Source organism: Podarcis gaigeae, assembly GCF_964106915.1.
Source record: "Podarcis gaigeae genome assembly, chromosome: 10".
Taxonomy (NCBI): domain Eukaryota; kingdom Metazoa; phylum Chordata; class Lepidosauria; order Squamata; family Lacertidae; genus Podarcis; species Podarcis gaigeae.
This window is the reverse complement of record NC_139686.1, coordinates 25,732,365-25,756,933: the sequence shown is the minus strand read 5'-3', so window position 1 is coordinate 25,756,933 and position 24,569 is coordinate 25,732,365. Positions and strand designations below refer to the sequence as shown.

The window sequence follows — 24,569 nt, the reverse complement described above, 5'->3', positions numbered from 1 at the left end:
CCAACCACACATTTCAGCGAACAGTAACCAGACAATAGTGGATTTCACTTGCTAACAAACCAAACTGACTTAACGTATTTTGGAACTTTGCAAAATGCAGATTCTCTCTCATATGCACCTGCTTTGGTAAGGATGGTAAAAGGGCTCATTTGCAATGCAATCCTTTTGCATGCCTACTCAGAATTATGTCCCACCACTTTCAACAGGGCAATCTCCCTAGAAAGGGTGTATAAAGATTGCAGCCTCAGATCTCAATTTTTCAGTCACTGTACTGTAATTATATCAATCTTTGTGGAAACAATGACTTGGTTTGTTTAACACATTTTTTTCTTATATTATAAACTTGTATGCTAATTTAGACAAATTAACTTGATAGCTGCCATGATTCAAATGGAATATAAATAATGAACCAAATATACACCAGTATGTTCAGACAACATATACCGAAATTATTATTCTTGACAGCTATATAAAACACACTATTTTTCTATATTGATAGTTTAGATCACAGACAGGCAGAGTCTGTTTGATGGATAACCTACAAATTTTTGGTGTAGACAGGAAAAGAAGTTGGTCTTTAATCAAGAATATTATACAGACACTCCTATCACAATATATTAAATGAAACTGGCATACTGAGTTTGTCAGACAATGATCACAATAAAAAAATCCCAGATTTATTCAATATAATAAATAAGCTTTTCTTCATTAACAGTACCGTAAGTCTGTAGCTGTGCAGCACAATCCTGTACAGGTCTACTCAAAGTGTCTCTCATTGAGTTCAGTTGGCCTTAATCTCAACTATGTGTGCACACAAAGTTACGTGGGAGAAAGACCAATTTAACTCAATGGGACTTACTTCTAAGTAGGTATGCATAGTAGAGCACTTCATAGCTGCAATCCTATACACACTTACCAGGAAGTTAGGCCCAATGAATACAGTTAGACTCCCTTCCAGGCAAACATGCATAGGATTGTGTTGTAAGACTGTCCAAATCAAACCTGGTTACCAAATGCATTCCAGGGACATTTTACAGAATTCATATACTGGTTTTTCAAAATCAAGTTGCTCAGACCTGTGCCTAGAAAGTATGGGGCAAGCCCTAAATTGTGGGTAGGTAGGTTGACACAGTTGCTGTAAGAATAACTAACAACATCATCCCAACCACACAGTATTTTTTATGTTCCAAGCAGAGGCAAGATCATATGTAAACAGCTGCCTCTACAAAGGCAAAGATCTCTTATGGATCAAATTTTGTCGCTTGTAATTTTTGCTTCTCCACACTGCTCTCCGATTTGAATCAACAAGTCATTTGCTGGCCTGTTTCTCTTGAAGTGACTAAGTTGTGTCTGGACTGTACCACTGCAGAATGCAGGTGGGGGCTCAGATAGCCAAATATTCCTCTATACAAAATGCTTCCCTGCACTTAGGAAACTAGCACATTAGGTAGAAGGCTAGCCTAGTTACTCTTCTCTTTGATGCATAGTCTGTTGTGTGGAGGCTTTTCGTTTTGGTTTTGGTTTTAAAGGAAGAACACTCATTTTAAGCAATTCCTGACAACAGTTGGAAGTGGTACAGCACAGACACAGATCTACCACCACCTTGAAAGAGCTAGGTCTTTGATGGTGTTGACAGCTAACCACTGCAGCTCATATCAGTGAGCCCTGACTCCAGAGGGTGATGCTTCTCTCCTCTCCACCAAATCCATGTATCATATGTTGGAGGAAAAATTGTGGTAGATGGATGAGAGCTCTGAAGCTCCTGAATATGGTTCAGGATGAGAGCCCTATGACATTTAATCTGGATTTGACACTAAAGAAAACCTTTTTTCTTTTCTTTTTTAGTCTTCTTAAATAGATTTTATTTCAATACCAAGTTGCTCTGGGAAGACCCAAAGAGGTTCGCATCCTTGATTTCAGATAGCTGCAGCTCTCCATAAATTTGACATGTTCATGAAAATGTGAGCTAAACACATGTAACCACAAAAACGGTCTCACCTCTGCATTAAGATCTGCTCCAGCATCCAGTAGCATCTGGACCATGGCCTCATCGCCCCTCACACAAGCGTACATCAGTGGAGTCATGCCCTGTGGGAACATTAAAGTCAACACATTGATCAGCTTCCAATGGGATGGTTTTATTTAAGGCTTGATTCGGAGATGTCATAAAAAGGCTTGCCACTTATGGTGTAGGATGTTTTCAATAAAAGTGTGGATAATTTTAAGAATTTCCTGCAAAAATCCTTTGCTCAGATTTTGTGAACACTGCCTTGCCTTCATCAAGATAAACATTAAAACTCCACGGTCTTCTGCAGTGTCATGAATCCATTGTGTTACACTTCTCTTGTACAAAAATCAGAATATTGGGCCCTTCTTTTGTGAAAATGTTCCTCTATAGCAATTTAATGAGCTTTTTTTTGACAGGTTAGACTTGGGCACTTTATACTGACTGCCAATATTGCTAACGGTTGGAGGAGTAGATGCTTTTGTACGATTGTCCATGATACACAATGACTTAATTTTAAATGAAATGCCAGACAGCACTGTTGAAAGTTGCTAGCTCTAGGGAAACGCTGCCCTGTTTGGAGGAAAATTAGATTAACTGACCCTTCACTTCAAAGACTTCCTGGCTGCAATCTGTATTAATCTGAAATGCCCACTGCAGCTGATCAACACATATCCCTTGTGATTAGTGTTAACTTTCACAATGGCATTAGACACAGATGCAGTTAGGAAAGAATAGTTATGTGTAGCACATGAGTCACAGGGGAAAAAACAACCACATTCTTAACTTGAGGACAGGTGAGAAAATAGGTGGATGTGGAAGAGAGATGCTATTTCACCCCACACATGAGAGTACACACCCAGTCCATATTCCACAGTCCACATTCCAAATTGCATCTCAGAAAAAGGTTTAACCTGACTGTAAGAAAGAGAAAAGTGTGTGTGGAACTCTGATGGGTTATTCTTTGAGAAGAATCCCATGCGTATTTTCTTCAATAGTCTATATATAAAAAAATTAAAACCCATTTTACAATTTCAAATTGTCAACCCATTGTTTAAAAAGAATCAGTAAGTTTCTTTCTTTCTTTTTACCTGATCACTCATGCTGTTAATTCCATCAGGCCCCAACAAAGATATGGCCTGTTTGACCAGATCTGTACGGCCACAGGTCAACATTCGGAACCCAAGGTCCTGCTTGAATTTGGCTTCTGTGGCTACTGCATCCAGCTTCCGAGAAGCACAGAAGCAGTCGTCGATTCTGCAAATTGAAGAAAACAGTTATGTTAGGAAATAATCTGAAAGCAGACTTCCACCATTCATTTGACCACTACCACGTTTTGTCTATGAACTATAAAGACCATCGTAGCTACAAACATCCTTTATTACAATTTGTCAATGAAAGCTTATATGCAATGAATCCTACCTCACCACGGTTGCATACAAACCATGCATTTAAAGCATATGAGTTCCCATAAAGAATCATGGGAACTGGAATTTCCTAAGGGTGCTGGGAACAGCAGTTCTGTGAGGGGTAAATTACAGTTTCCAGAATTTCAGGGAGTGGGGTGGGGTGCTCCAAATTTATGGTGTATGTGCAGATTCTTCTAGCTATGTTTGCCAAACAGGGACTGGTGGGGGTTCTTCCGGAGGCGGCGCGAACGGTAATGGCTGCCCTTTCCTAACCGGGAGAGGGAAGCTACGCTGGAAAAGGGTCGTCCGCTACGGCGAAGCGGAGACCCATTCTGGAAAACCGCAGGCAGCGGAAGCCTGCGGTCTCGGGACCCGGCGGGCGCCAGGAGCTACCCCCGAAACGTTGAGGGAACCCCGTAAGGGGCTCCGGATCGCAGAGGGGGTAGCGGCGCTGTGGGTCTATGCGCATTCAGCGGAGCGAAGCCGCGTTGCCGTTGCCGGTGAGCGCCGACCTTTCTTCCTTCAACACAAGATTCCAAAACGTAACAACCCGTGAGTAATTGAGGACTTTACTAAATTTCGGGACTAAAATATTGAAAATAAGCTGAAAGCGGAGAGACGAGGAAAAGGAAGTCCGTCCTCCGCAGCCATTGATTTTTAAAGCAAAGAGCAGGAGGAGTGGAGGCATAGAGAGAACTTTTGACAGCTCAGATTGAGCACCCGCAGAAATTACTTTTCCTTTTAAAGACTGTAAGCAATTGATTTTTGGACTTTTATTAGGACTTATATATTCCTTTCTTTGTGGATTACAATTCTGTTTAAGAAGCCCAGGTGTCAGAACTGCCTGAGCAGTAGAACTGTCAGACTGCAAATTTGGATACATTCTATTTAAACTTGGAGACAGTCTGAGGGAGTTCAGAATGGTTACGTTCTTGCATTTTGGAACTCCAGTAAGCACAACTTGAAATATTGTGGCAAACCTAAAACCAACTCTGCTAAAACTACTTTTGTGAAGATCCCTAAGAATTGGTTTAGATTTTGTATGTGGAATGGACTCTTCTTCCTAGGACATTTTATGCTCCCCCTAGAGGATTGAGGACTTACAACAAAAACATTGTTTTACTTTCTATTTCCCGGCCCTCTGTTTGATTGCTACCATCTGGGCCGTAGCTTTCCCATGGGAATAACTCAGCTTGACCTTGACTGCTAGATATTTTTGGAATGAGTGGCGCAAAAAGAAAGGGATTAAGAACCAGACAAACAACTCTGACAACCGTAACTGCAGCCTCACAAGCACGCAGATCATCTGTGCCCACTTTGCCCTCGGAGGAAAAAGTTACCTCCCTGTCACAGGCAGGGGAGGAAGAAACTGAGGATTTACAACTAGAAGAGATGGCCTCAGGAGGATCTGGTTCTGTATTAGAGAGAATTCTTGAGAAATTGGAGTCTTTGGAGAGGAAAGTTGACCAACAAACTGCGAAAATTGACCTTAATACAGAAACTTTAAACAAATTATCTGGGCAAGTTGCACAGAATGCACAAGCAATCGGACAACTGAAGGAGGCTGCAGGTGAAAATCAGAAACTGGCCGAAGAGACCAGCCAAAGAGTGGGAGAGTTGGAAAAAGAAGTAAGGCCGCTCAGTAAGCAGGTCGGAGAACATCAGACCTATTTCTCTATGTTGGAACTTCGGAACAGGGAGATTAATTTAAGGATAAGATCGATACCAGAAGTGGAAGAAGGTAATCTAGCTGAGTTTCTGACCAAAGAATTCTCCAAGTTCTGGGGTTTAGAGGAGGAAGATTTTAAAATTGTGTCAGCCTTCAGACTTGGAAGACTTACAAAGAGAGAAAGGCCCAGAGACTGTTTGATTACGTTGAGATCAAAGGAGGAAAGGGACAAGATTTTGGGCCTGCACTACGGAAGCTCTTTGAACATTTCGGACAAAAGAATTGAGATTTTTAAGGACATTCCTAAACAGCTGTTGGATCTTAGATCTGAATATTTGGACTTAGTAAAACTGCTGAGAAGCAACTCAATCATCTTTAGGTGGGACTTTCCCCAAGGACTATCTTTTACCTTTAGAGGGAAGAAGATCAAAATTAGAACTTTGGAAGATAGGGATAAGTTTTTGACTGCCTACGGTGAGGACCTTCATAAAGGACTTGAACTACCCTCAGGGTCTGAACCACCACAGGTGCCTGTACCTCAGAACCCTGAAGACTCACAGAACAAAATACCATCCCAAGGAAACTAAACAGATCTATCCAGGATGTCTCTGCAACTTTTAAGTTGGAATATAAATGGCTGCAACAGCCCGGAAAAAAGGAAGAAAATCTTTCACTTATTAAAAAAGGAGCAACTAGACATTACTTGTTTACAAGAAACACATGTGACTAGGCTCCACAGAAAAATATTGGTAAATAAAAGGATAGGCCAAGAATTTATATCTTCGGATTTAGTTAAGAAGAGAGGAGTGGTGATATATGCAAAGGAGAGCCTCTCACCAAAATTTCTATTTAAAGATGAACATGGAAGAATTTTGGCAATTGAAATACAGCACCAAGGAGAGAAAATTTTGATATTAGGAATCTACGCTCCAAATGAAGGGAAATCAGAATTCTACAAGAAGTTGCATGAGATTATGCTGGATTATCTGGACTATGATAACATCATTATGATGGGAGATATGAATGGGATCGTTTCTACAAACATGGATAGGTCACAAAGCCAAAAGGTTACTAAAGAAGGCAGACTACCAAAGACCTTTTTTGAAATGACAGACAACATGGACTGGATTGATATATGGAGGACAAAGAACCCCTTAGGGAAAGAAGGAACATTTTTCTCTGAAGCCCAACTGACTTGGACAAGAATTGACCAAATATGGATTTCTAGAGGTCTGGCTCCTAAGGTGAAGAAAGTGGAAATCTGCCCAAAGACCTGCTCCGATCATAACGCGTTGAAAATGGACATGACATTATTACCAACCGGCTCCTTTAGATGGAAGATGAATGACAACTTGTTTAGAGATCAGGAGATTATCAAGAAGGCCCAAAAAACAATAAAGGACTATTTTGAGATAAATTTGAACACTGCTGTGGAAAAAAGAACAATCTGGGACGCAAGTAAAGCTGTGATGAGAGGGTTCTTGATACAACAGAACGCCATAAAGAAAAGACTACAAAATGAGAAAAAGGATAAGATTTTGGGGAAAATTAAAGAGTTAGAGAAGAAACTAAGAGTAAACCCGAAGTCACAGCCGATTTTGAGAGAAATTAAACTTCATCAGGCACAATATTCCAAACTGATAAATCAGGAAATAGAATGGAAGATTAAATCAATGAAACAAAAAACATTTGAATCGGCTAATAAATGTGGGAAACTGCTGGCTTGGCAGTTGAAGAAGAGACAAAAGCTGAACATAGTAACAAATTTGGAAATAGAAGGAAGGAATATTCAGAACCCGGTGGAAATTAGAAAATGTTTCCAGAAATATTTCAAGAAATTATACACTCAAGGGCCACAAAAGGAGGAAGAGATTGCAAAATTTTTGGAGAAAAATGGACTTAAAAAACTATCACAAGAAAATAGATCACTCCTGAATAGTAAAATAACACGACTAGAGATAGAACAGGCCATTCAGAATATGAAGTTGGGCAAGTCTCCAGGGCCAGATGGCTTGACCTCCAAGTACTATAAGACATTAAGTGACTATTTGATTCAACCACTGCTGGAGGTCAGCAATGAAATTATGGAGGGAAAGAAGGCGCCTGAATCGTGGAAGGAAGCTTTCATCACATTGATACCAAAATCAGAAACTGAAAAGACACAACTTAAGAACTACCGCCCCATTTCCCTTTTAAATGTGGATTACAAAATATTTGCTGACGTTTTGGCAGGAAGATTCAAAAGAGTTTTAAATGAGATAATTCATAAAGACCAGGCAGGCTTTCTCCCAGGAAGACATTTATTTGCTAATACAAGGAACATTATTGACATTTTGGAACTCTTGCAAACAAATATTAACACTAAAGCAGTTCTAATTTTTATAGACGCGGAGAAGGCCTTTGATAATATTTCTTGGAAATTTATGAAGGGGAATTTAAAAGAAATGGGAGTGGGGCGGGGTTTTGAAAATGGGATTGACGCGATTTACTCAGAACAAAAGGCAAAACTGATAGTTAACAATGTGGTTACAGAAGAGTTTAAGATTGAAAAAGGGACACGACAAGGCTGCCCGATTTCCCCCTTGCTGTTTATTTCTGTCCTGGAGGCGCTCTTGAACTTGATTAGAGGGGACCGGTTGGTGCAAGGGATTCAGATCGGAGTGAAACAATATAAACTTAAAGCTTTTGCAGATGACCTTGTTTTGACATTGCAAGAGCCAGAATCTAGTACAAAAAGAGTGTTACAATTGATTCAGGACTTTGGTCGGGTAGCGGGCTTTAAACTAAACAAACAGAAAACTAAGGTGTTGGGAAAAAACTTGACAGATGCAGAGTCAGAACGGTTTCAGAGAGAAACAGAACTAACTGTGGTTAAAAAAGTAAAGTACCTAGGGGTAAACATAACAGCAAAAAATCTGAGTCTATTTAAGGATAATTATGAAAAATGTTGGTCTGAAATTAAGAGAGACTTGGACAGTTGGTTAAAATTGAAGCTTTCTTTGTTAGGCCGAATTGCTGCTATTAAGATGAATGTATTGCCTAAGATGTTGTTTTTATTTCAAACATTGCAAATTGTGGATAAGACGGAGTGCTTCAGGAAGTGGCAGAGAGATATTTCTAAATTTGTCTGGCAGGGCAAAAAGCCCAGAATTAAGTTTAAGATATTAACTGATGCGAAAGAAAGAGGGGGCTTTGCCCTGCCAGACTTAAGGTTGTACTACGAAGCCGCAGCTTTCTGCTGGCTAAAAGACTGGCTACTTCTAGAGGACACTGATGTGTTAGATTTAGAAGGTTTTAACAATGCATTTGGCTGGCATGCATACTTATGGTATGACAAAGTTAAGATCAATAAGGCCTTTAAGAACCATATTGTCAGGAAAGCAGTGTTTAATGTCTGGACAAAATACAAAGACCTATTGGAAAATAAAACTCCAAGATGGCTATCACCTCTGGAGGCTAAGGCCCGAAAAAGACCCAATATGGAGGCCAAATGGCCGAAATATTGGGAAATAATAGAGAAAGAGGGTAACAATTGGAAATTGCAGAGTTTGGAAAAAATGAAAGATAAAGTGCGAGACTGGTTACATTACGCTCAGATTCAAGAAATTTTTAAAAAGGATAAAAAGTTAGGATTCCAGGTGGAGAAATCGAAGTTGGAAACAGAATTGTTAGAACCTAAGACTAAAGTACTTTCAAGAATGTATAACTTGCTGTTGAAATGGAATACACAAGATGAAATGGTTAAGTCGGCCATGATAAAGTGGGCACAGGATATTGGGCATAATATTATGTTTGAGGATTGGGAAAGGTTGTGGACCACGGGGATGAACTTCACGGCATGTAATGCTCTGAAGGAAAATGTAATGAAAATGATTTATAGGTGGTACATGACCCCAGTTAAACTAGCCAAAATATGCCATGTGCCAGACAACAAATGCTGGAAATGTAAGGAAAATGAAGGAACATTCTTTCACCTCTGGTGGACTTGTCCCAGGGTGAAGGTCTTCTGGGAAATGATATATAATGAGCTGAAAAAGGTATTTAAGTATACCTTCCTTAAGAAACCAGAGGCCTTCCTCCTGGGCATTGTCGGCCAGATGGTGCCAAAGAAGGACCGAACATTCTTTTTGTACGCAACAGCAGCAGCAAGGATACTTATCGCCAAGAAGTGGAAAACTCAAGATCTACCCACTCTGGAAGAATGGCAGATGCAGCTGATGGACTATATGCAACTGGCCGAGATGACTGGCAGAATTCGAGACCTGGGAGAAGAGAGGGTTGAAGAAGATTGGAGGAAATTTAAGATTTATTTACAAAAATATTGTGATTTGGCGGAAAGTTAAGTAGGATGTTTGATCATAAATAATTGGCCACCACAAAATCGGATCGAAATGGGATGTAAAGTGAGATTAAGAGAAACTAATTTACAGAGGATTATATTTAAATGAGTGGTTATAAAATTTGCAAATTAGATGATAAATTGCTGGGAAAAATTTATGATGATGAAAATGGCAGCGGGAGATGTGAGGAAGTCCAAAGAAGTTATGAAACTTTGTTGAGATAAAAGAAAGGTTGTTTATTTCTGTACTTTATTTTGTAAAAACCCCTAATAAAAATTTATTAAAAAAAAAAACATAAAGAATCATGGGAACTGGAATTTCCTAAGGGTGCTGGGAACAGCAGTTCTGTGAGGGGTAAATTACAGTTTCCAGAATTTCAGGGAGTGGGGTGGGGTGCTCCAAATTTATGGTGTATGTGCAGATTCTTCTAGCTATGTTTGCCAAACAGGGACTGGTGGGGGTTCTGTCATTTATGCAGCAAGAAGGAACCCAAGACTAGGTAGATGTTTCCAGGATAGAGATGAAGTGATGGCAAAATCAGCACGTGTTGGATATTTGCCTGTCATGCAGCTCTTACCAGCACCTCTCAGGTAGCAACCAGGAATAGAATCAATGGGTAGAAATCTCAGGGAAGCAGATTTTAGCTAGATGCTTTAATTAGACATCTTGCATTGCTGTTCTATGCTGCTTTATTATTAATCAATCAATCAATCAATCAATTACATTTGTATACCACCCTACACCCAAAGTCCACAGGGCAGTTCACAGCATAAAAATACAAAATAAGAACACCAAGTATGTAACAAAATAAAAAATAAAAACAAACCCAACAACCTCCCTTCTGTTGTATTTGCAGACTCCTGTACACAGCGGAAGGATGAGCAGTATATGCCACATGCTTAACTTTACTTTATTTACACTTCAATGCTGAGAGATTACAAGCATGCATCTTGCTTCTGGGAGAGCAGAGGAGCAACTTCTTCCCTCGCAAACAAAGAACACCGAGAGAACAGTGAAAAACAGGAAACCAGTGTACGTCACATCCAGTCTCCCATTCCCGTGGGAAACCCAACAGTACTTTGACTGTGGAATGCAAAACATTGTCCCATGACAAGCACTTCGCTGCACAGTGAAGAAAGCAGAAACCAACACCTTCCACAAGCACATTTAAAAGGCCATAGAATGTCTAATCAGCCAAAGGCCTAATTATAGAGAAACGTTTTTGCCTGGCAATGGTTGTTTGGGGAGATTATTTTATGATCTTAATGTAAATTGTACTTGTGACATGTTTTGCATCGTGCCTTGGGACCATTTGGTGAAGGACAAGCTAGGAGTACAATCAATCAATCAATCAATCAATCAATGGAAACTTCTTAAAGGTAAAGAGCTGGGGTTTTTTTTAAAAAAAAATTAAAACAATTTTTTATTGGTTTTTAAACAAAATACAAACACAAAAACAAAAACCATTAAACACTTATCCAGCAGTACATCTAATGGTATTTGTTTTATCCATTGTCTTTAGACATACACTTACACATTCAACATTCAAACATATTACTTAACAAAACCTCTCCGCCTAGAATACTGAGCAGTTGGTATAGCAAGGTCTTGATTTTGGTAATTAACATAGTTAAAGAAAGGGGTCCACCTTTCTCGGAAGGTGTCCCATTTGTAATGCCGTTAATTGCCCTCCTGTGTCTAGTGAGGCGCTCAGACATTGCTGCATCCCACATATTATTTTCCCAAATGCTATGGGGTATTTCAGTCTGGTTTTTCCATTGCTGAGCTATCGCTAACTATGCTGTGGTCAGTAGGAAGCCTACTAGTTCTCTGTGGTGCAGGGTGGCATCTATGCCCAATTGGGTGGCCTAAATCTGTTATGTATTGAAGTTCTCACCCTGGCCACCAGGAGTATTGTGTATGTAGTTTTCACTCAGGTCCACGTCAGTTATTTTAGGCGGGAAACCCTGGGTTGTTGTTGATACAATGTTGACAGCCAGCTGCCTATAAAAGCAGGCCGGCTGAGCTGTTTGCTGTTCAGTTTGCTGTTCCAGCTTACAAAATAAAGAGCTGCTTTGGAGACATCGCTGTGTCGTCTGCCATGTCTACCCACTATTCAACAAAATCTGATTCCCGTACAATTTTGCTGTATATTAGGGAAGCAGCACTTTTCAGGTCATATGCTGGCCTGCTGCATAAGGATTCAAACAAGGTAAGTATGCGTAGGCCCTCTCCCCTGTGCTCCAAATGAAGTGCAAATGAATAAGCCTGAGCTACCTGAAACCAGGTAGGACTTTAAACTGACCTTGCAGTTTCTCTTTGGAATTGCTTTCCCTCTGGGAGGCAGGTGACGGATTGTGTAAATGCCTATGTCCTCCCAATCCTTGAACTTTTGGTATTTATCTGTGTATCATAAGAGCTGTTTGATGGTGCAACAAAACTGCCTTTGCAGGTAGTGGGCTCTCTCCTTTGCTGGACATCCTTTGTATGGTGTCCAGGTGAAAGAGGAATGGGCTCCTACATCTTTAGTATCACTACTGCACAATAATTAAATGTGTAGGAACCCCATATCCCTCTTTTCATCTGACCATCCTAGCCATTTGTTAGGAATGCTATGGCTGCATTCTGCACTGAGCAGAGGTTGGACAAGCTCAAGAACAGGGAAATGTTTTAATTTTTTAGCCCAGGGGCCTCATTTCTTCATGGGGAACCTTCCAGGGGCCTCATGTCAGGGGTGGATGGGGCCAAGGCCAAAAGTGGGCAGAAAAATTATTTTGACTCTTGTCTTTGTTCAGTAGGCTACATTGAACCCAGATAAACACAGAGGTTTCTATATGCAAGCAAACACATATTTCCATAGCCCATCAAAGCAAGCAAGAGGCACCCCCACAGTTCGAAGACATATTCCAGCAGAAGAGAGCACTTTAGTGCAGAGCTGGGGAGGTGTGTGGCTGGGGAGAGGGCTTGGCCAAGGAGAGCCCCGAGGGCCACAGAGAAATCCGTGAAGGGCTGTATTTGTGCCTCACCCAGGACCTGAGGTTTCCTACTCATAGGCTAGATGATCTCCAAGATCACTTCTTCAAGCTCTATTTGATGTATAGCAATTTATTCATTATATTATATTCCATACAATGAAGTGTTCTGCCTCATTATCATTTAATTGTTGGTTTGTCCAATAAGCAATCTGGTCCAATAAGCAAAGAGGAGCTCGTCTTCACCCATCTGGTGCACAAGCTCTGCCTCTTCTCCTCTCCACTTGTTTATGGGGACAGGGCCAAGATCATTTGAATGACACTCTAGGCACGTTCAATATGTGCAGGTGAAAACCTGTGATTTCAAAAAAATAATAATTAAAAATAGTTCTGTGGGTTGCCATCTCTGAATGAGGATTTGATATTAAAACATGCTAAGGATAATTACAGGAGGCCTCCAAGAATTCCATTAAATTCAGTTGCAGATAGCTTAATTAATAATTGCAGATTAAATTCCTGCCCAGTTAGCGCTCTTTATGCTGCCATAAAGAAAATGCAAATCAAACCCACAGAACCTGAGAGCATAAAGGGTTTATGATGCTTATATAGCATTATTTATAACTGCCCCCAACTAGTTACAAATCAGCCACTCACTCTGAATGATAAAATGTAAATCAGGCCCACAGGATCTGAGATAATCATTGGGCTATTTATAACTATCCCCAACTAGTTACACAATTAGTCATTTGGAATTTTGAGAATATTAGGAATGCCTCCCTTTCTTCATCTGGGCTTCATCGAGTATCCTTTCTATATACCAAGTGTTGTGCTGTTGTTTTTATTGCTAAGCAGCTGCACTGTTTAAAACAACAACAACCATTCAGTGCAATATCACTTTGAAGGAGCAGTTTGACAGCCACTGCATCCCACACTGAATATAAGGAGCATTGAACAATTTTGCTCTCGACAAATTTTGCTCTGGAAAGCGAAGTTTGAGAACTTCTTTCACCAGAAAAAGTGGATTTGAAAGTACAAAGCAAGCAGTTTATTTATGAGTATGCAGCAATGCATTTATACTATTATACAGGGCAAGTACAGATGGGAATGGGACGAATTCCTTCACTGTGCTCAATAGTTTAGAGGTGGTGGGTTGTAGCCAGTGCTGAATTCTCATAGTAGCAAATAGTTTTGCTTACACAATCCAAGGTACCTGATTATCACCTACCTATTTCAACCATCTGAGATCAGGTCTGGAGGAAGGGAGAGGCTTACACTGTTAGGCCACTTTTGGGTACAACTCAATGTGAGCTGCAAGACTGCACTCCTTTCCTGAAGTGAATTCTCTTCCCATGCCTGAATGGTTGGCCACCATAATCTAAAATTCGAGCTAACCAAGATTTGAACTTGGTTAGGTCTCTCTTCTGTAACTAAAGGGAAGTAGATAATTTGTTCCAGTGACACAAAAGAACAGCACACAGACCTGCACCTTTCACAATCTAAGACTGAGACCATTGTGATTGCACTAGGCCAATGTGGCACAACAAGAAATAAAGAAGCCAAAAAGATGAACACATTGAAAGGCCTTCAAGGAACAGTTAGGGAATGTTAACCTGTAGGACTGTATGTTGAAGCATTGGCGTGTGAAGTTGGTACCGCAAAGGAGAACTATTTCTACAACTGAAGTTGAAACTTTAGTACAGGTGACCCTTAAGAACGTCGGCCAATACAAATACAGCTAAGCTACTCAAATGCAGCAGTCTAGATTTACAGATCTGCTCCTAAGAGATTGCTTGCAGGTTTTGAAGTGCCACACACATACCCACAAAACAGGACTGGCTCCATGCTAGAAGTATGTGTCCAAAGATAATGCCAATCCTTTGCAAGAAATACATTTGTCTTGGCAAGAAAAGACAGATGACATCAAAGAACTGTGAAATTTCCCCCTTCACCTCTACCATACATGTGTGTCTGAATCTACTGTTTTCTGTAGCTTGTAAAAGTGAAGAAGTAGATAATCAGCTAGTGTTCATTTTCCTTTTAATTTTTTAAAATAAATAAGTTTGAGGCTCCACCGCTTACCTTATAAATTGTGAAAATGGAACTGGAAAAGCAGTGGTTTATAGGGGAGACAAGTGTTGAACCCGGACTAGAGCAACGGATATTGTAAGTTTAAATTCACACTCAACCATGAAGCTCACAACTTGACCTTGTGCTGTTTCTCAGTCTACTCAGAGGTAGCCAATGTAGTGATGCATCATTTTCATATTCATCATTTCATACTGAGCTATGGTCTGTTCCAAGAGGTGTGCTCAACATTTATATGCTTCATTTCCCATCTTTCCCCATTTTTTTTTTGGTGTGCAATATTTTATTGTTGTTGCAAGAAGTTGTGTGATGTCAGGGAGAAAGATATGGGTATGTTGAAATCATCCATTAGCACATCAGCTAATGACTTTTATCAATGGATGACGTTCTTGTATGAAACAGCTACCACAATCAAGCAGCCCAGACAGATTACACCTCACCTCCTACACAATCCTTTCTGTCGAGACGGTTTATGTGCGAGTCATCCAGTGATGAGGCACTGAGTTGTGTGCATGTGTTGTGTGCTGGTCACAAAGAATATTCAGGTGTATTTCAGAACAGGGGAGCCTCTTTCAGAGATTTCACCACACTAGTCTTTTGCTAAAGCCATATGACTGTTTGTTTAAAATGCTTCTAACACTATTTTTTGCTGCTGCTAGACGTTGTATGCTACTGAAATGTGCTTTTTCTGCTGCTGCATTTTATTTTATTATTGCTGTTATTATGATATTGTACTTGTGACAGTTGATTTTGGTTTGTATTGTTGTAAGCCACTTTGAGCATGGAAAGGCAACATACGAATAATGTGATGATCTTGCATTCTGACCATAAGGTTTCCAGGGCAGCTTGCAAATCAAACTAGAAGCTATCAGTGCAACCCAGTTTTAAAATCTATTATTTTAACAAAACAACCAAAAAACAGCACAGAAACAGCAAGAATTAAATATCTGTGAATGCCTGGGGGAGAGGAGAAAAGGTGCTGCAACCTTTATGGTGACCAGATGCAAAAGAGGAGAGGACACTTTCACTTTCATCTGTTGTGCAGAAGAGATGCAGCTATTAAAAAGTGCAGGACTCTTGTCCTCTTTTGTATCAGGCAACTACTTAATGGATCACCTTTTACATATATGTCTTAAGGCAATTTACAATCTCATCATTAAAAAAAAACAGCTAAAATAGTTATAATCGCCATGATCATCTGGAATTAGGTTAAAAATTATGCACAATGAACACCTAAGGCAGCAACCTTTTCATCCAGCTAGAGAAGCTCTTGAAAAGAAAAATGTATTCCATTCCCCCCAGCCCCGGAAAGTACAGATAGTGGGTGCCTGATGTATCTCAACCCTAGTGACCACCCTGCACATCTGGCAGAACAATCAAATGTGCATTGCTCAGGTAACTGCTGGAAATCTGCACACTGTTCAAACTAAAAGGATCCCCCTTCCCAGCCACCATTAGTTGACTGAACACATGTTAGTCAGGGAAATCCCAGCAATGTGCATGAGGGCATCTACCCTGTGATTCATTGTGGTGCACTATAGAGGAGAGATCCTTAAACCCTAACGGATGTAGTGGGAATCTGTCCATGTTGTCAGAGTTCAGCTGCAGGTTTTGGAAAGGAGTAAGCTCCAGGAAAAGGTTGAAAAAGCACATAGCCACCCATCACAGCTTCTCATGTGAAAGAAATTACTTGGAAAAAGACAGTTTTTCTATCAACACGTGCTCCCATGCCAGCACCCTCTTAAGTTGTTCAGGTTGCATGGATAACAGCAGAATCTCAATTCATTTCAACTTAGGAAAGTAATTTATAATTAAACAATAAAGACCTTTGCAGCAGCTTGAAGACTAAAAAATTTATTGGAGGAACATTTGTTAGTCTTTAAGAAGCTACAAGACTAAGACTTTAAGAAGCTAAGACTGTTGTTTTTGCTGCAGCAGGCTAACACAGCTACCTCTCCTGGGATTGTGATTAGCTATTTATGCCCTGTTGTTTTACAGTATATGTATTCTTCCTTCTTGTTTGTGATTTAAATTCCAGCGCAAAAGCAATCAAACAGATTTCCTTTGATCAAACAACAATGGCACTTGTATGCAAAAAGATAGGAGTACTTAATTCTCAACAATATCAACAGCTGAATATTTATCTTCTTTGATTAAGAAAAATCCAAAAACAGTAGAAAGATACAGTACAGTGGTACCTCGGGTTAAGAACTTAATTCGTTTTGGAGGTCCGTTATTAACCTGAAACTGTTCTTAACCTGAGATACCACTTTAGCTAATGGGGCCTCCCGCTGCCACCGTGCCGCCGGAGCACGATTTCTGTTCTCATCCTGAAGCAAAGTACTTAACCCGAGCTACTATTTCTGGGTTAGCGGAGTCTGTAACCTGAAGTGTCTGTAGCCTGAGGTACCACTGTATTTCATTCAGACTAGAGCACTATTCAGACATATGAACTCATGGGGTGGTCTTACGCAAACCACTTGCATCTTAGCCTCAAACTGCTTTGCCTGCTTTCTTTGCAACCCAGAGGTAACAGGACAAACTTGAAAGCATCCCCTCTGCAGAAGCACAGCTGGCAATGGTCAAAGGGAGCAGTGGTGAGCCCACTACCAACAGGCCAGATTCTGCCCACCAAGCCATGGCAGGTGACACACCAGTCCCTAGAAAAACCTAGCAACCATCTGGAGAGCCCCAAGTTCTCCTATCCTTGCTAAATGGCAACTGAAGGTACTCAATATGAAGGTAAGCTGCTTCACAGTGTTTGCATTTCATTTACTCCAGTAGCCTCCTCTCCTGCCTGATGAAAAAGACGTAGAGAAGATTTTTGCTTTTACTAATGGAAGGGGCAGCGTGCTGGGCAACAGTAGAAGGCAAGGGCGGGCAGGGAGAAAGATCCTTGCCGAAAGATCAACACTTGGGTCCCACGTATGGAGACAGGAAAAGAGATTGCAATCAGACAAAAGTTTTGTCTGGTGGGTAGAATTTCCTTTTAAAGAGAGCCATATATTCATTTGTGAAATGCAAACTTATTTTTGAAGAGAATCAGGAGTAGGTTCTAAAAACAAGAGAGGGGGGAAACAGGCAGGGAGCAGGATTCCCAATAACAGCACTGGCTGAGTAGTTTAAATCATACATTTAGGCTGCAGTCCTGTATCTACACACCCAGGAATAAGTTGCACTGAAATTAACAGGACCTACTTCTGAGTAAGTATGTTTAACTAAAAATGCTACGAATTCACATCTATTTGCTTTATTTTCAGTAGGGCAGCTTAGCTCAACTGCTTTGTATGCAAGTTAAGTCCCAGGATCAATTCCAGGTATGTCTGCAAATGTTCCCTGTCTGAAATCCTGCGGAGCTGCTGCCAGACAGTTCAAGCCATACTTAGCTAGATGAACCAATGGTCTGACCTAATACAAGGTGGCTTCCTATATTCCTCCTCTCTGATCTTTAAATCCCAAACAGGAAATCAGTGATTTAAACCAACACCTCTCTTCTTATTTGGGAGTAGGAGGCAATCAGCAGGAAATCTGAGGTGTATGCCAAGTTCCAGGAGGCTCTTTGCATATGCAAAGCTTGCAGTTGGTCTACAGTCATGTTGCTCAGCCTCAAGGTACACAGTACATCAGAAGAGCCAGAAGGATGCAACTTCAGTGAGTGAGTGAGAGATCCAATCTCTGCAGCAGCTTTAGAACAGACCCGGAAGTGGCTGAAAATTTGAAAAGGAAGCGGAGGGTCCCTTTGACACAGGCCTGACTGCTCAACCATAGGAGGGGGTAAATTGGATCAAAGCTGGATGCTGGGCTAGCTGGGAGTTTTGTATTTTCCCTGCATCATTTCCCTTGATTCTTCCTCAAAGTTACTATTTATTTTTCTGGAGGAAATATGAAGGTACTTGTACGTTTTCCCCACTAGGGCAGTTAGTTTTGGGGGAGCAAACTAGGTCAGAGAAATGGCATGAGGAGGGTGAACTAACTACCTCTCTTCCAGTGCCGATCCAATTCAGGAGCCCCATTCATGTCTCATCCAGTTTGGCCTTGAGTAAACATGGCATGTAGGGACGCAGGTGGCACTGTGGGTTAAACCACAGAGCCTAGGACTTGCCAATCAGAAGGTCGGTGGTTCGAATCCCCACAACAGGGTGAGCTCCCTTTGCTCGGTCCCTGCTCCTGCCAACCTAGCAGTTTGAAAGCACGTCAAAGTCAAGTAGATAAATAGGAACCGCTCTGGCGGGAAGGTAAACGGTGTTTCCATGTGCTGCTCTGGTTCACCAAAAGCGGCTTAGTCATGCTGGCCACATGACCCGGAAGCTGTACGCTGGCTCTCTTGGCCAATAAAGCGAGATGAGCGCCACAACCCCAGAGTCGGTCACGACTGGACCTAATGGTCAGGGGTCCCTTTACCTTAAACATGACATGTACATAATAAGAGAGGAAATCATACATTTTGTAATATTTGAAGTTGTATCTCCCATAGCATTAAGAGTTGAAGTGAACTAGGGGGGAGAAGAGACAACACTTCAATAATTCCTCATTACTGGTGTTAGACGCCAAGGTTAGCAAAAGAGGATGAGATTCCCATCAGGAAACCTGAATATGACCTTGTAAGTATTCAAATCCTCTTTATCCTCTGGAATCATCTGTACCTAGGGACTGCTGTATGTTTGTCAAGGAGTTTGTTTGCAGCCGCATGCTGGGTTGGTGTTTCCATACCTAATTATTGCAGCAGTCATAGCTGGAATTAGAGGATTATTCAAAATTTGGGATGAGGACAAGGACACTCAAGGAGAGAGGCATATGAAAAGGGTGCTGTATCTCATTAGATGGGTAACTCATTTTGTATTATTAGCTGGCTCTCAAAAGACCTCCTGCTTCCCTACTCTTTCTAGCATCTTTTAAGCTGGAAGCAGCACTAGCAGGAGGTAAAGCAGCAAATTCCCCTACTGCCCCCAAGTCAAGGTGCATAGTGCCCAGTAGTGGCCATGTTATTTTGAAAATACCACAAGCACCTTCCTCCTCTTTGGCAATACCAAAACAATAATGATACATTAAGGCTGCAATCGTGGGAGAAAGCCCCAACTGAACTTTCTTCTGAGGCCGTGGAGGCAGGAGCGGAATCACTGAAACACAGTGCCCAAAACCTCCACCTCCCTGAGATGCTCCAGGATCTGATACTGTGCTTAACAGTATCAAAAGCCATTTGAGTGATTGAGAAGAACAAGCAGAGTCACACTCCCACCCCATCTCTCTCACGACAAATGTCATCAACCAGGATGACCAAGGCAGTTTCAGTGCCATGACCAGGTCTGAAGCCAGACTGAAATGGATCCTAGTACAGATCCTAGAACTTAATTCGTTCTGGAGGTCCGTTCTTAACCTGAAACTGTTCTTAATCTGAGGTACCACTTTAGCTAATGGGGCCTCCCGCTGCCACCGCACCACCACCAAGTGATTTCTGTTCTCAACCTGAAGCAAAGTTCTTAACCTAAGGTACTATTTCTGGGTTAGAGGAGTCTTTAACCTGAAGCGTCTGTAACCCAAGGTACCACTGTAATCAGTTTCCTCCAAGCATGCCTGAAGCCAGGCCACCAATACCACATACTCACAACACCTTGCCCACAAAAGGAACATTCACCATTGGGCAATAGTTATTTAGCATTTCATGGTCCAAAGAGGTCTTCTTAAGGAGGGGAAACAGCTCTGACAAGTTCTTTCCCATCACCTATCATCTGATTTTTGTAGCTGGAGATGCCAGTGACAGAACCTTCTTTATACAAACATGTGTTCTGCCAATGAGTTATAATCCAGGACCCTCTTTGCATCTGGTGGGCCACTGTGAGAAAGAGGTTGCTGGGCTAGACAGACCTTTGAGGCAAAAAAAACAACAAACCAGTTGGACTTGGAGCTTTAAAGTGCAGGCCTGCACCTAGAAAGTTTCCATTGCATATATGTTTCTCTTGAGCAGACAGAGACAGGACTAACTTGCATCCTGCACTTCTAGAAAAAATTCTATGGGTTCTTGTTGTCCCTTATACCACAGCCTTATTGTCTTGCCCAAACCTACCTGTAAGGGAAAATTCTGTTAAATACTGTTTAATACTGCATAAGATATGTGTATATGCCTACACACATGAATATATATTTACCCTAAGTGTGTGTTTGTACACATGTGCACATGTATATATATATAGAGAGAGAGAGAGAGTCATTTTTCATAGTTGATCTCTGTAATATTTTTTGCTTTGATGCTTCTAGCGATGGCCTGAAACACACTTGGTCTTATTACTTCTTAAATTGCTTTTGCCCCTATTCCTCAAGTATTTGTTCTCTGATAACAGAAATCTGGCCTCTTGGCTATGTTGTGGCAATATATATATATATATACACAAATTTATCATGTCTTTATGTGAAAATGATAATGCTGTGTCACTGGCTCCTAGCGCTAATAAATCTTTGTTCTTTTCTTCCGCTGCAAGCTGCTACTGGAGCTACAATTTACTTTACACATTATTGGGGGTGCTACCACTTTTTTGCAAGTTCATCCTACTACCCAACTACACCAGTGGGTGTGATACAGCTGCTCTGGGAAGAGAAGGCAAGATCCAATTCACTCAAATTCACATTTGAAGCAAAAGTGGAGAAAATGCTGAGTGATCCTTAATATGGGGGGAGGGGAAATATTTGTTTAGCCCTAAGCACTTATTCAGAAGCAGCAAGTCTCAATATCAATTGCTGGGGAACAACAGTGGGAGAGTGCTCTTGCATTCATACCCTGTTTTGTGGGTTTACAAGAGGCATCTGGTAGGCCAGTGTGATAAACAGGATGCTGGATTCAGGACTGGCCCAAGACACTGCAATGCCTGAGGCGAAGGACAACATGCCACCCCCATTTCACATAAAATAAGCTGACAGAACTGCAAGTCCATTCTTATTTTAACACTGGCATCCTCCTGAGGGCAGCAGTCTAGTTTAGGGGGCAGAGGCAGGCCATTTCCCAACACCTTGCACCACGCCCTGCTTCCCTTCTGTTACCTGAGGCAGCCACCTCAGTCTATGCCTAATGATAGGGCTGGCCCTGAGGGTGGAGTAGATAAGCCTTCAGTTTGATCAAACAGAGGTATGTTATTATGCTCAGTGAAATACAGTGGTACCTCGGGTTGCATACGCTTCAGGTTACAGACTCTTGCTAACCCAGAAATAGTGCTTCAGGTTAAGAACTTTGCTTCAGGATGAGAACAGAAATCGTGCTCCGGCGGCGTAGCGGCAGCGGAAGGCCCCATTAGCTAAAGTGATGCTTCAGGTTAAGAACAGTTTCAGGCTAAGTAGGGACCTCCGGAACAAATTAAGTACTTAACTCGAGGTGCCACTGTACACATAAGTGTGTAATAAGCAGGGTAGCAAAAACCTGTCCATAACACAATCACACTCCTGTGGAAGACAGGACTGCCTGGTGTGCTCTGGTTCATGTGGTCACGAAGAGTCGGACACGACTAAACAACAACAACAACACAAACACCAGGGCAAAGTTACAAAAATAAGAGGAAGGCATACAGAAACATGTCTATTCTCTTCCTTGGAGATTTAACATACAAAAAAGGGGCAACTCATTAATCTGGCTCGTTAATAAGGGGCTTCTGATAAATTAATCAGTGATGTCATTTCCCCATAAGCTACTACCATGCACAGTCTCTCATGGTTCTAAACAATCTGAGATGCATAGACTTATTTTTGCATTGCAGCAAGTAACATCAGACCCTGCCAACACAGCGGCTGCTGTCTCAAGGGATATACATATAATCCTTTCCACATATAAGAAGGGAGTCTTTTATAACTCACTGCGAAGCTGCTGAAAATTAATAATAATAATAATATTAATAATAATAATAATAATAATATGCACACATGGGTTTTAATCTACTGGTCTCTGAAGAATAGCCCAAGGACTGTCAGCTTAATTCTCCTCTGAAGCTACTAAGCAACTAGATGACGAATTTCTGCCTTTACAGGCTCATAATGCTGAAGCATAAGTCATTCCATATAAAAAGCGAATCTAAATAAAATATCCCACAATGAAGGATACATCAAAACCCAACACTTTTGTACCTTCACATACATGAGCACAATGGCAACAAGCTCTTAAAAAATAAAAAATGTATGCATAACTTACATATTGACAGCGGCATTTGGAAACCACTAGCTGCAATACCGCTGCATACTTTTTCTATTTTAAAAATATGCAATGCAACCTCTTAGCAACCTCTTTTCCAGAAACAGAAATTCAGCATGAAAAACAGAAATCTTACAGCAGGAGCTGGAAGTACTTCTCAGTGAAAAATATGCTATTTAAACCATGGCTGCTGCAAAGAAGGGGAAGATGCCTTTTAGATAACACCTCTGAATTTTGCAAAGGAACACAGCAAGACTGAGCTAATTAGGTGAGCACTTCACTCTCTCATTACGGAAACAGCATCTGATGGCTAAAAAGGGGAAATACAAACAGAATTCAAAAGAAAAGGCTTAGGGGGCTTGATCTAGCTATTTAAACATGCAGGCACATAAGCCTTGCAGATTCCAAAACTGGCTCAACGTCCATGTGAAGGAAATACAGGTTTTTTTAAAAAAAGCTAAATGGGAAGGGGGCGGGGGAGATTAGAAAGCAACTTGCAAATCAGCAGATAGAATATGTAACTGAACCCTTGCTCGGCCTGTTAAACCACAGCAATCTCTTTAACGAATCACATTGAGGTTGGGGGGTTTTTGGGTTGGGTTTTTTTTGCACAGACTTACTTTAACTGCCGAGGTTCACAGTCAACTCCTGGTAGCAATAGCCTGGCCGCTTGCCGTACATCATCACTGTCCAGGGAGAAACTGCGACGGTGCCCTGCGTGAGCCAGAGCTACTCTGATCCATTCCATCAGAGGTGGCAGCACAATGAACGGCCTACGAAGAACAAGACAAAGAAGCTATTTTTCCTCCCATTGCAGTATATTGTGTGCTGCGTAGAATATTTCTTACCTGCCCTTCAACGTTGTTACAATAATATAATCAAACAGTTATTAAAAAAGGAAGTTAAACAGTTTACAATTATAAAAACAAGTGAAACAGTAAAAACCTTTCTAACCCAAACAGAACAGTATGGGAGAGATTTGCACGCTTCTGTGTCAACCTGAGTCTTATTAAAACCTTCAGACCCACAATCACCATGAAAACGGCCACCAGATTTCTTTAAAATCACTATAAAGTACCTTTTTACCAAAGCTCTATCTGCCCAACCCCAGATCAAAACAGAGTGAGAGGGAAGACCATTCACTCCCCCTTCTTGAATAAAAGGCAACAGAAGCTTAAAAAATGACATTATGAAATTTTAATTTCAAAACTAGTGTAATGCCAAACCTGGTCCAGAATATGATTGAACTTAAGTCTGCCCAATATTAAAAATACATTTAAATGACCAAGAAGGATGACCCTGTTACAGTTTTCATGAAAAACCAGTATGTTTCTTTTCAGGCTGCTATCAAGAGAACGTTTTTCAGGATGACAACCACTGATTTTGAGCAGGAAGATCCAGGAATGTAATGGGGTCTCTTACTGTAATTCTAACATTGTAGCATGCCCAGTGCCTTGCAGGAAGGTGAGCACTTCCGACTCTCATCATGAAAAGAGCATCTGATGCCTGTGTAAAAATCTACTGGGGAAATGAACATACAAGATAAATAATGCAGTTTGGGAAACCCAGTTGAAACCTTGCTGTGCAAACACAAAACTATGCATACACCTGAATGGTCTCTCCCGTTATAGGTAGCAATGCAACTGAAGTTTGGAATAGGGGTGTTTGGCGGATTAACTTCATCAGTTTGAAATATCTGGGCTAACTATGAGCTGAGCCCAAACTTCTTACTCTATTTTCCTACCACTGCAGCTCTTGAAACATTTATTTTGTTTTTATTTATTTTATTGATTTCTTACATTTATATCTCATAAAAAGAGACATATTTGATACCACTTTAGAACAATTCCACTCCACACTGCAATCCTTTGTTGTCATCTTTATTTTCAAGCAGTTGCAGTGCGAAAACCTCATAGATACAAGGA

General features: G+C 41.0%; 1 protein-coding gene across 5 annotated transcripts in view; it reads right to left on the bottom strand.

The window, feature by feature from the left end:
- Positions 1 to 24,569, bottom strand: part of ABTB3 (ankyrin repeat and BTB domain containing 3) — a 228,504-nt gene that overhangs the window by 33,547 nt on the left and 170,388 nt on the right. For all 5 annotated transcript variants that reach the window (XM_083700018.1, XM_083700017.1, XM_083700020.1 and 2 more), the window contains exons 4-6: positions 23,265 to 23,417; positions 3,097 to 3,262; positions 1,999 to 2,088 (exon numbers count right to left, since the gene is read on the bottom strand). In XM_083700018.1, coding sequence (XP_083556144.1) covers positions 1,999 to 2,088; positions 3,097 to 3,262; positions 23,265 to 23,417 — 409 coding nt within the window. The remainder of the gene's footprint in view (positions 1 to 1,998; positions 2,089 to 3,096; positions 3,263 to 23,264; positions 23,418 to 24,569) is intronic.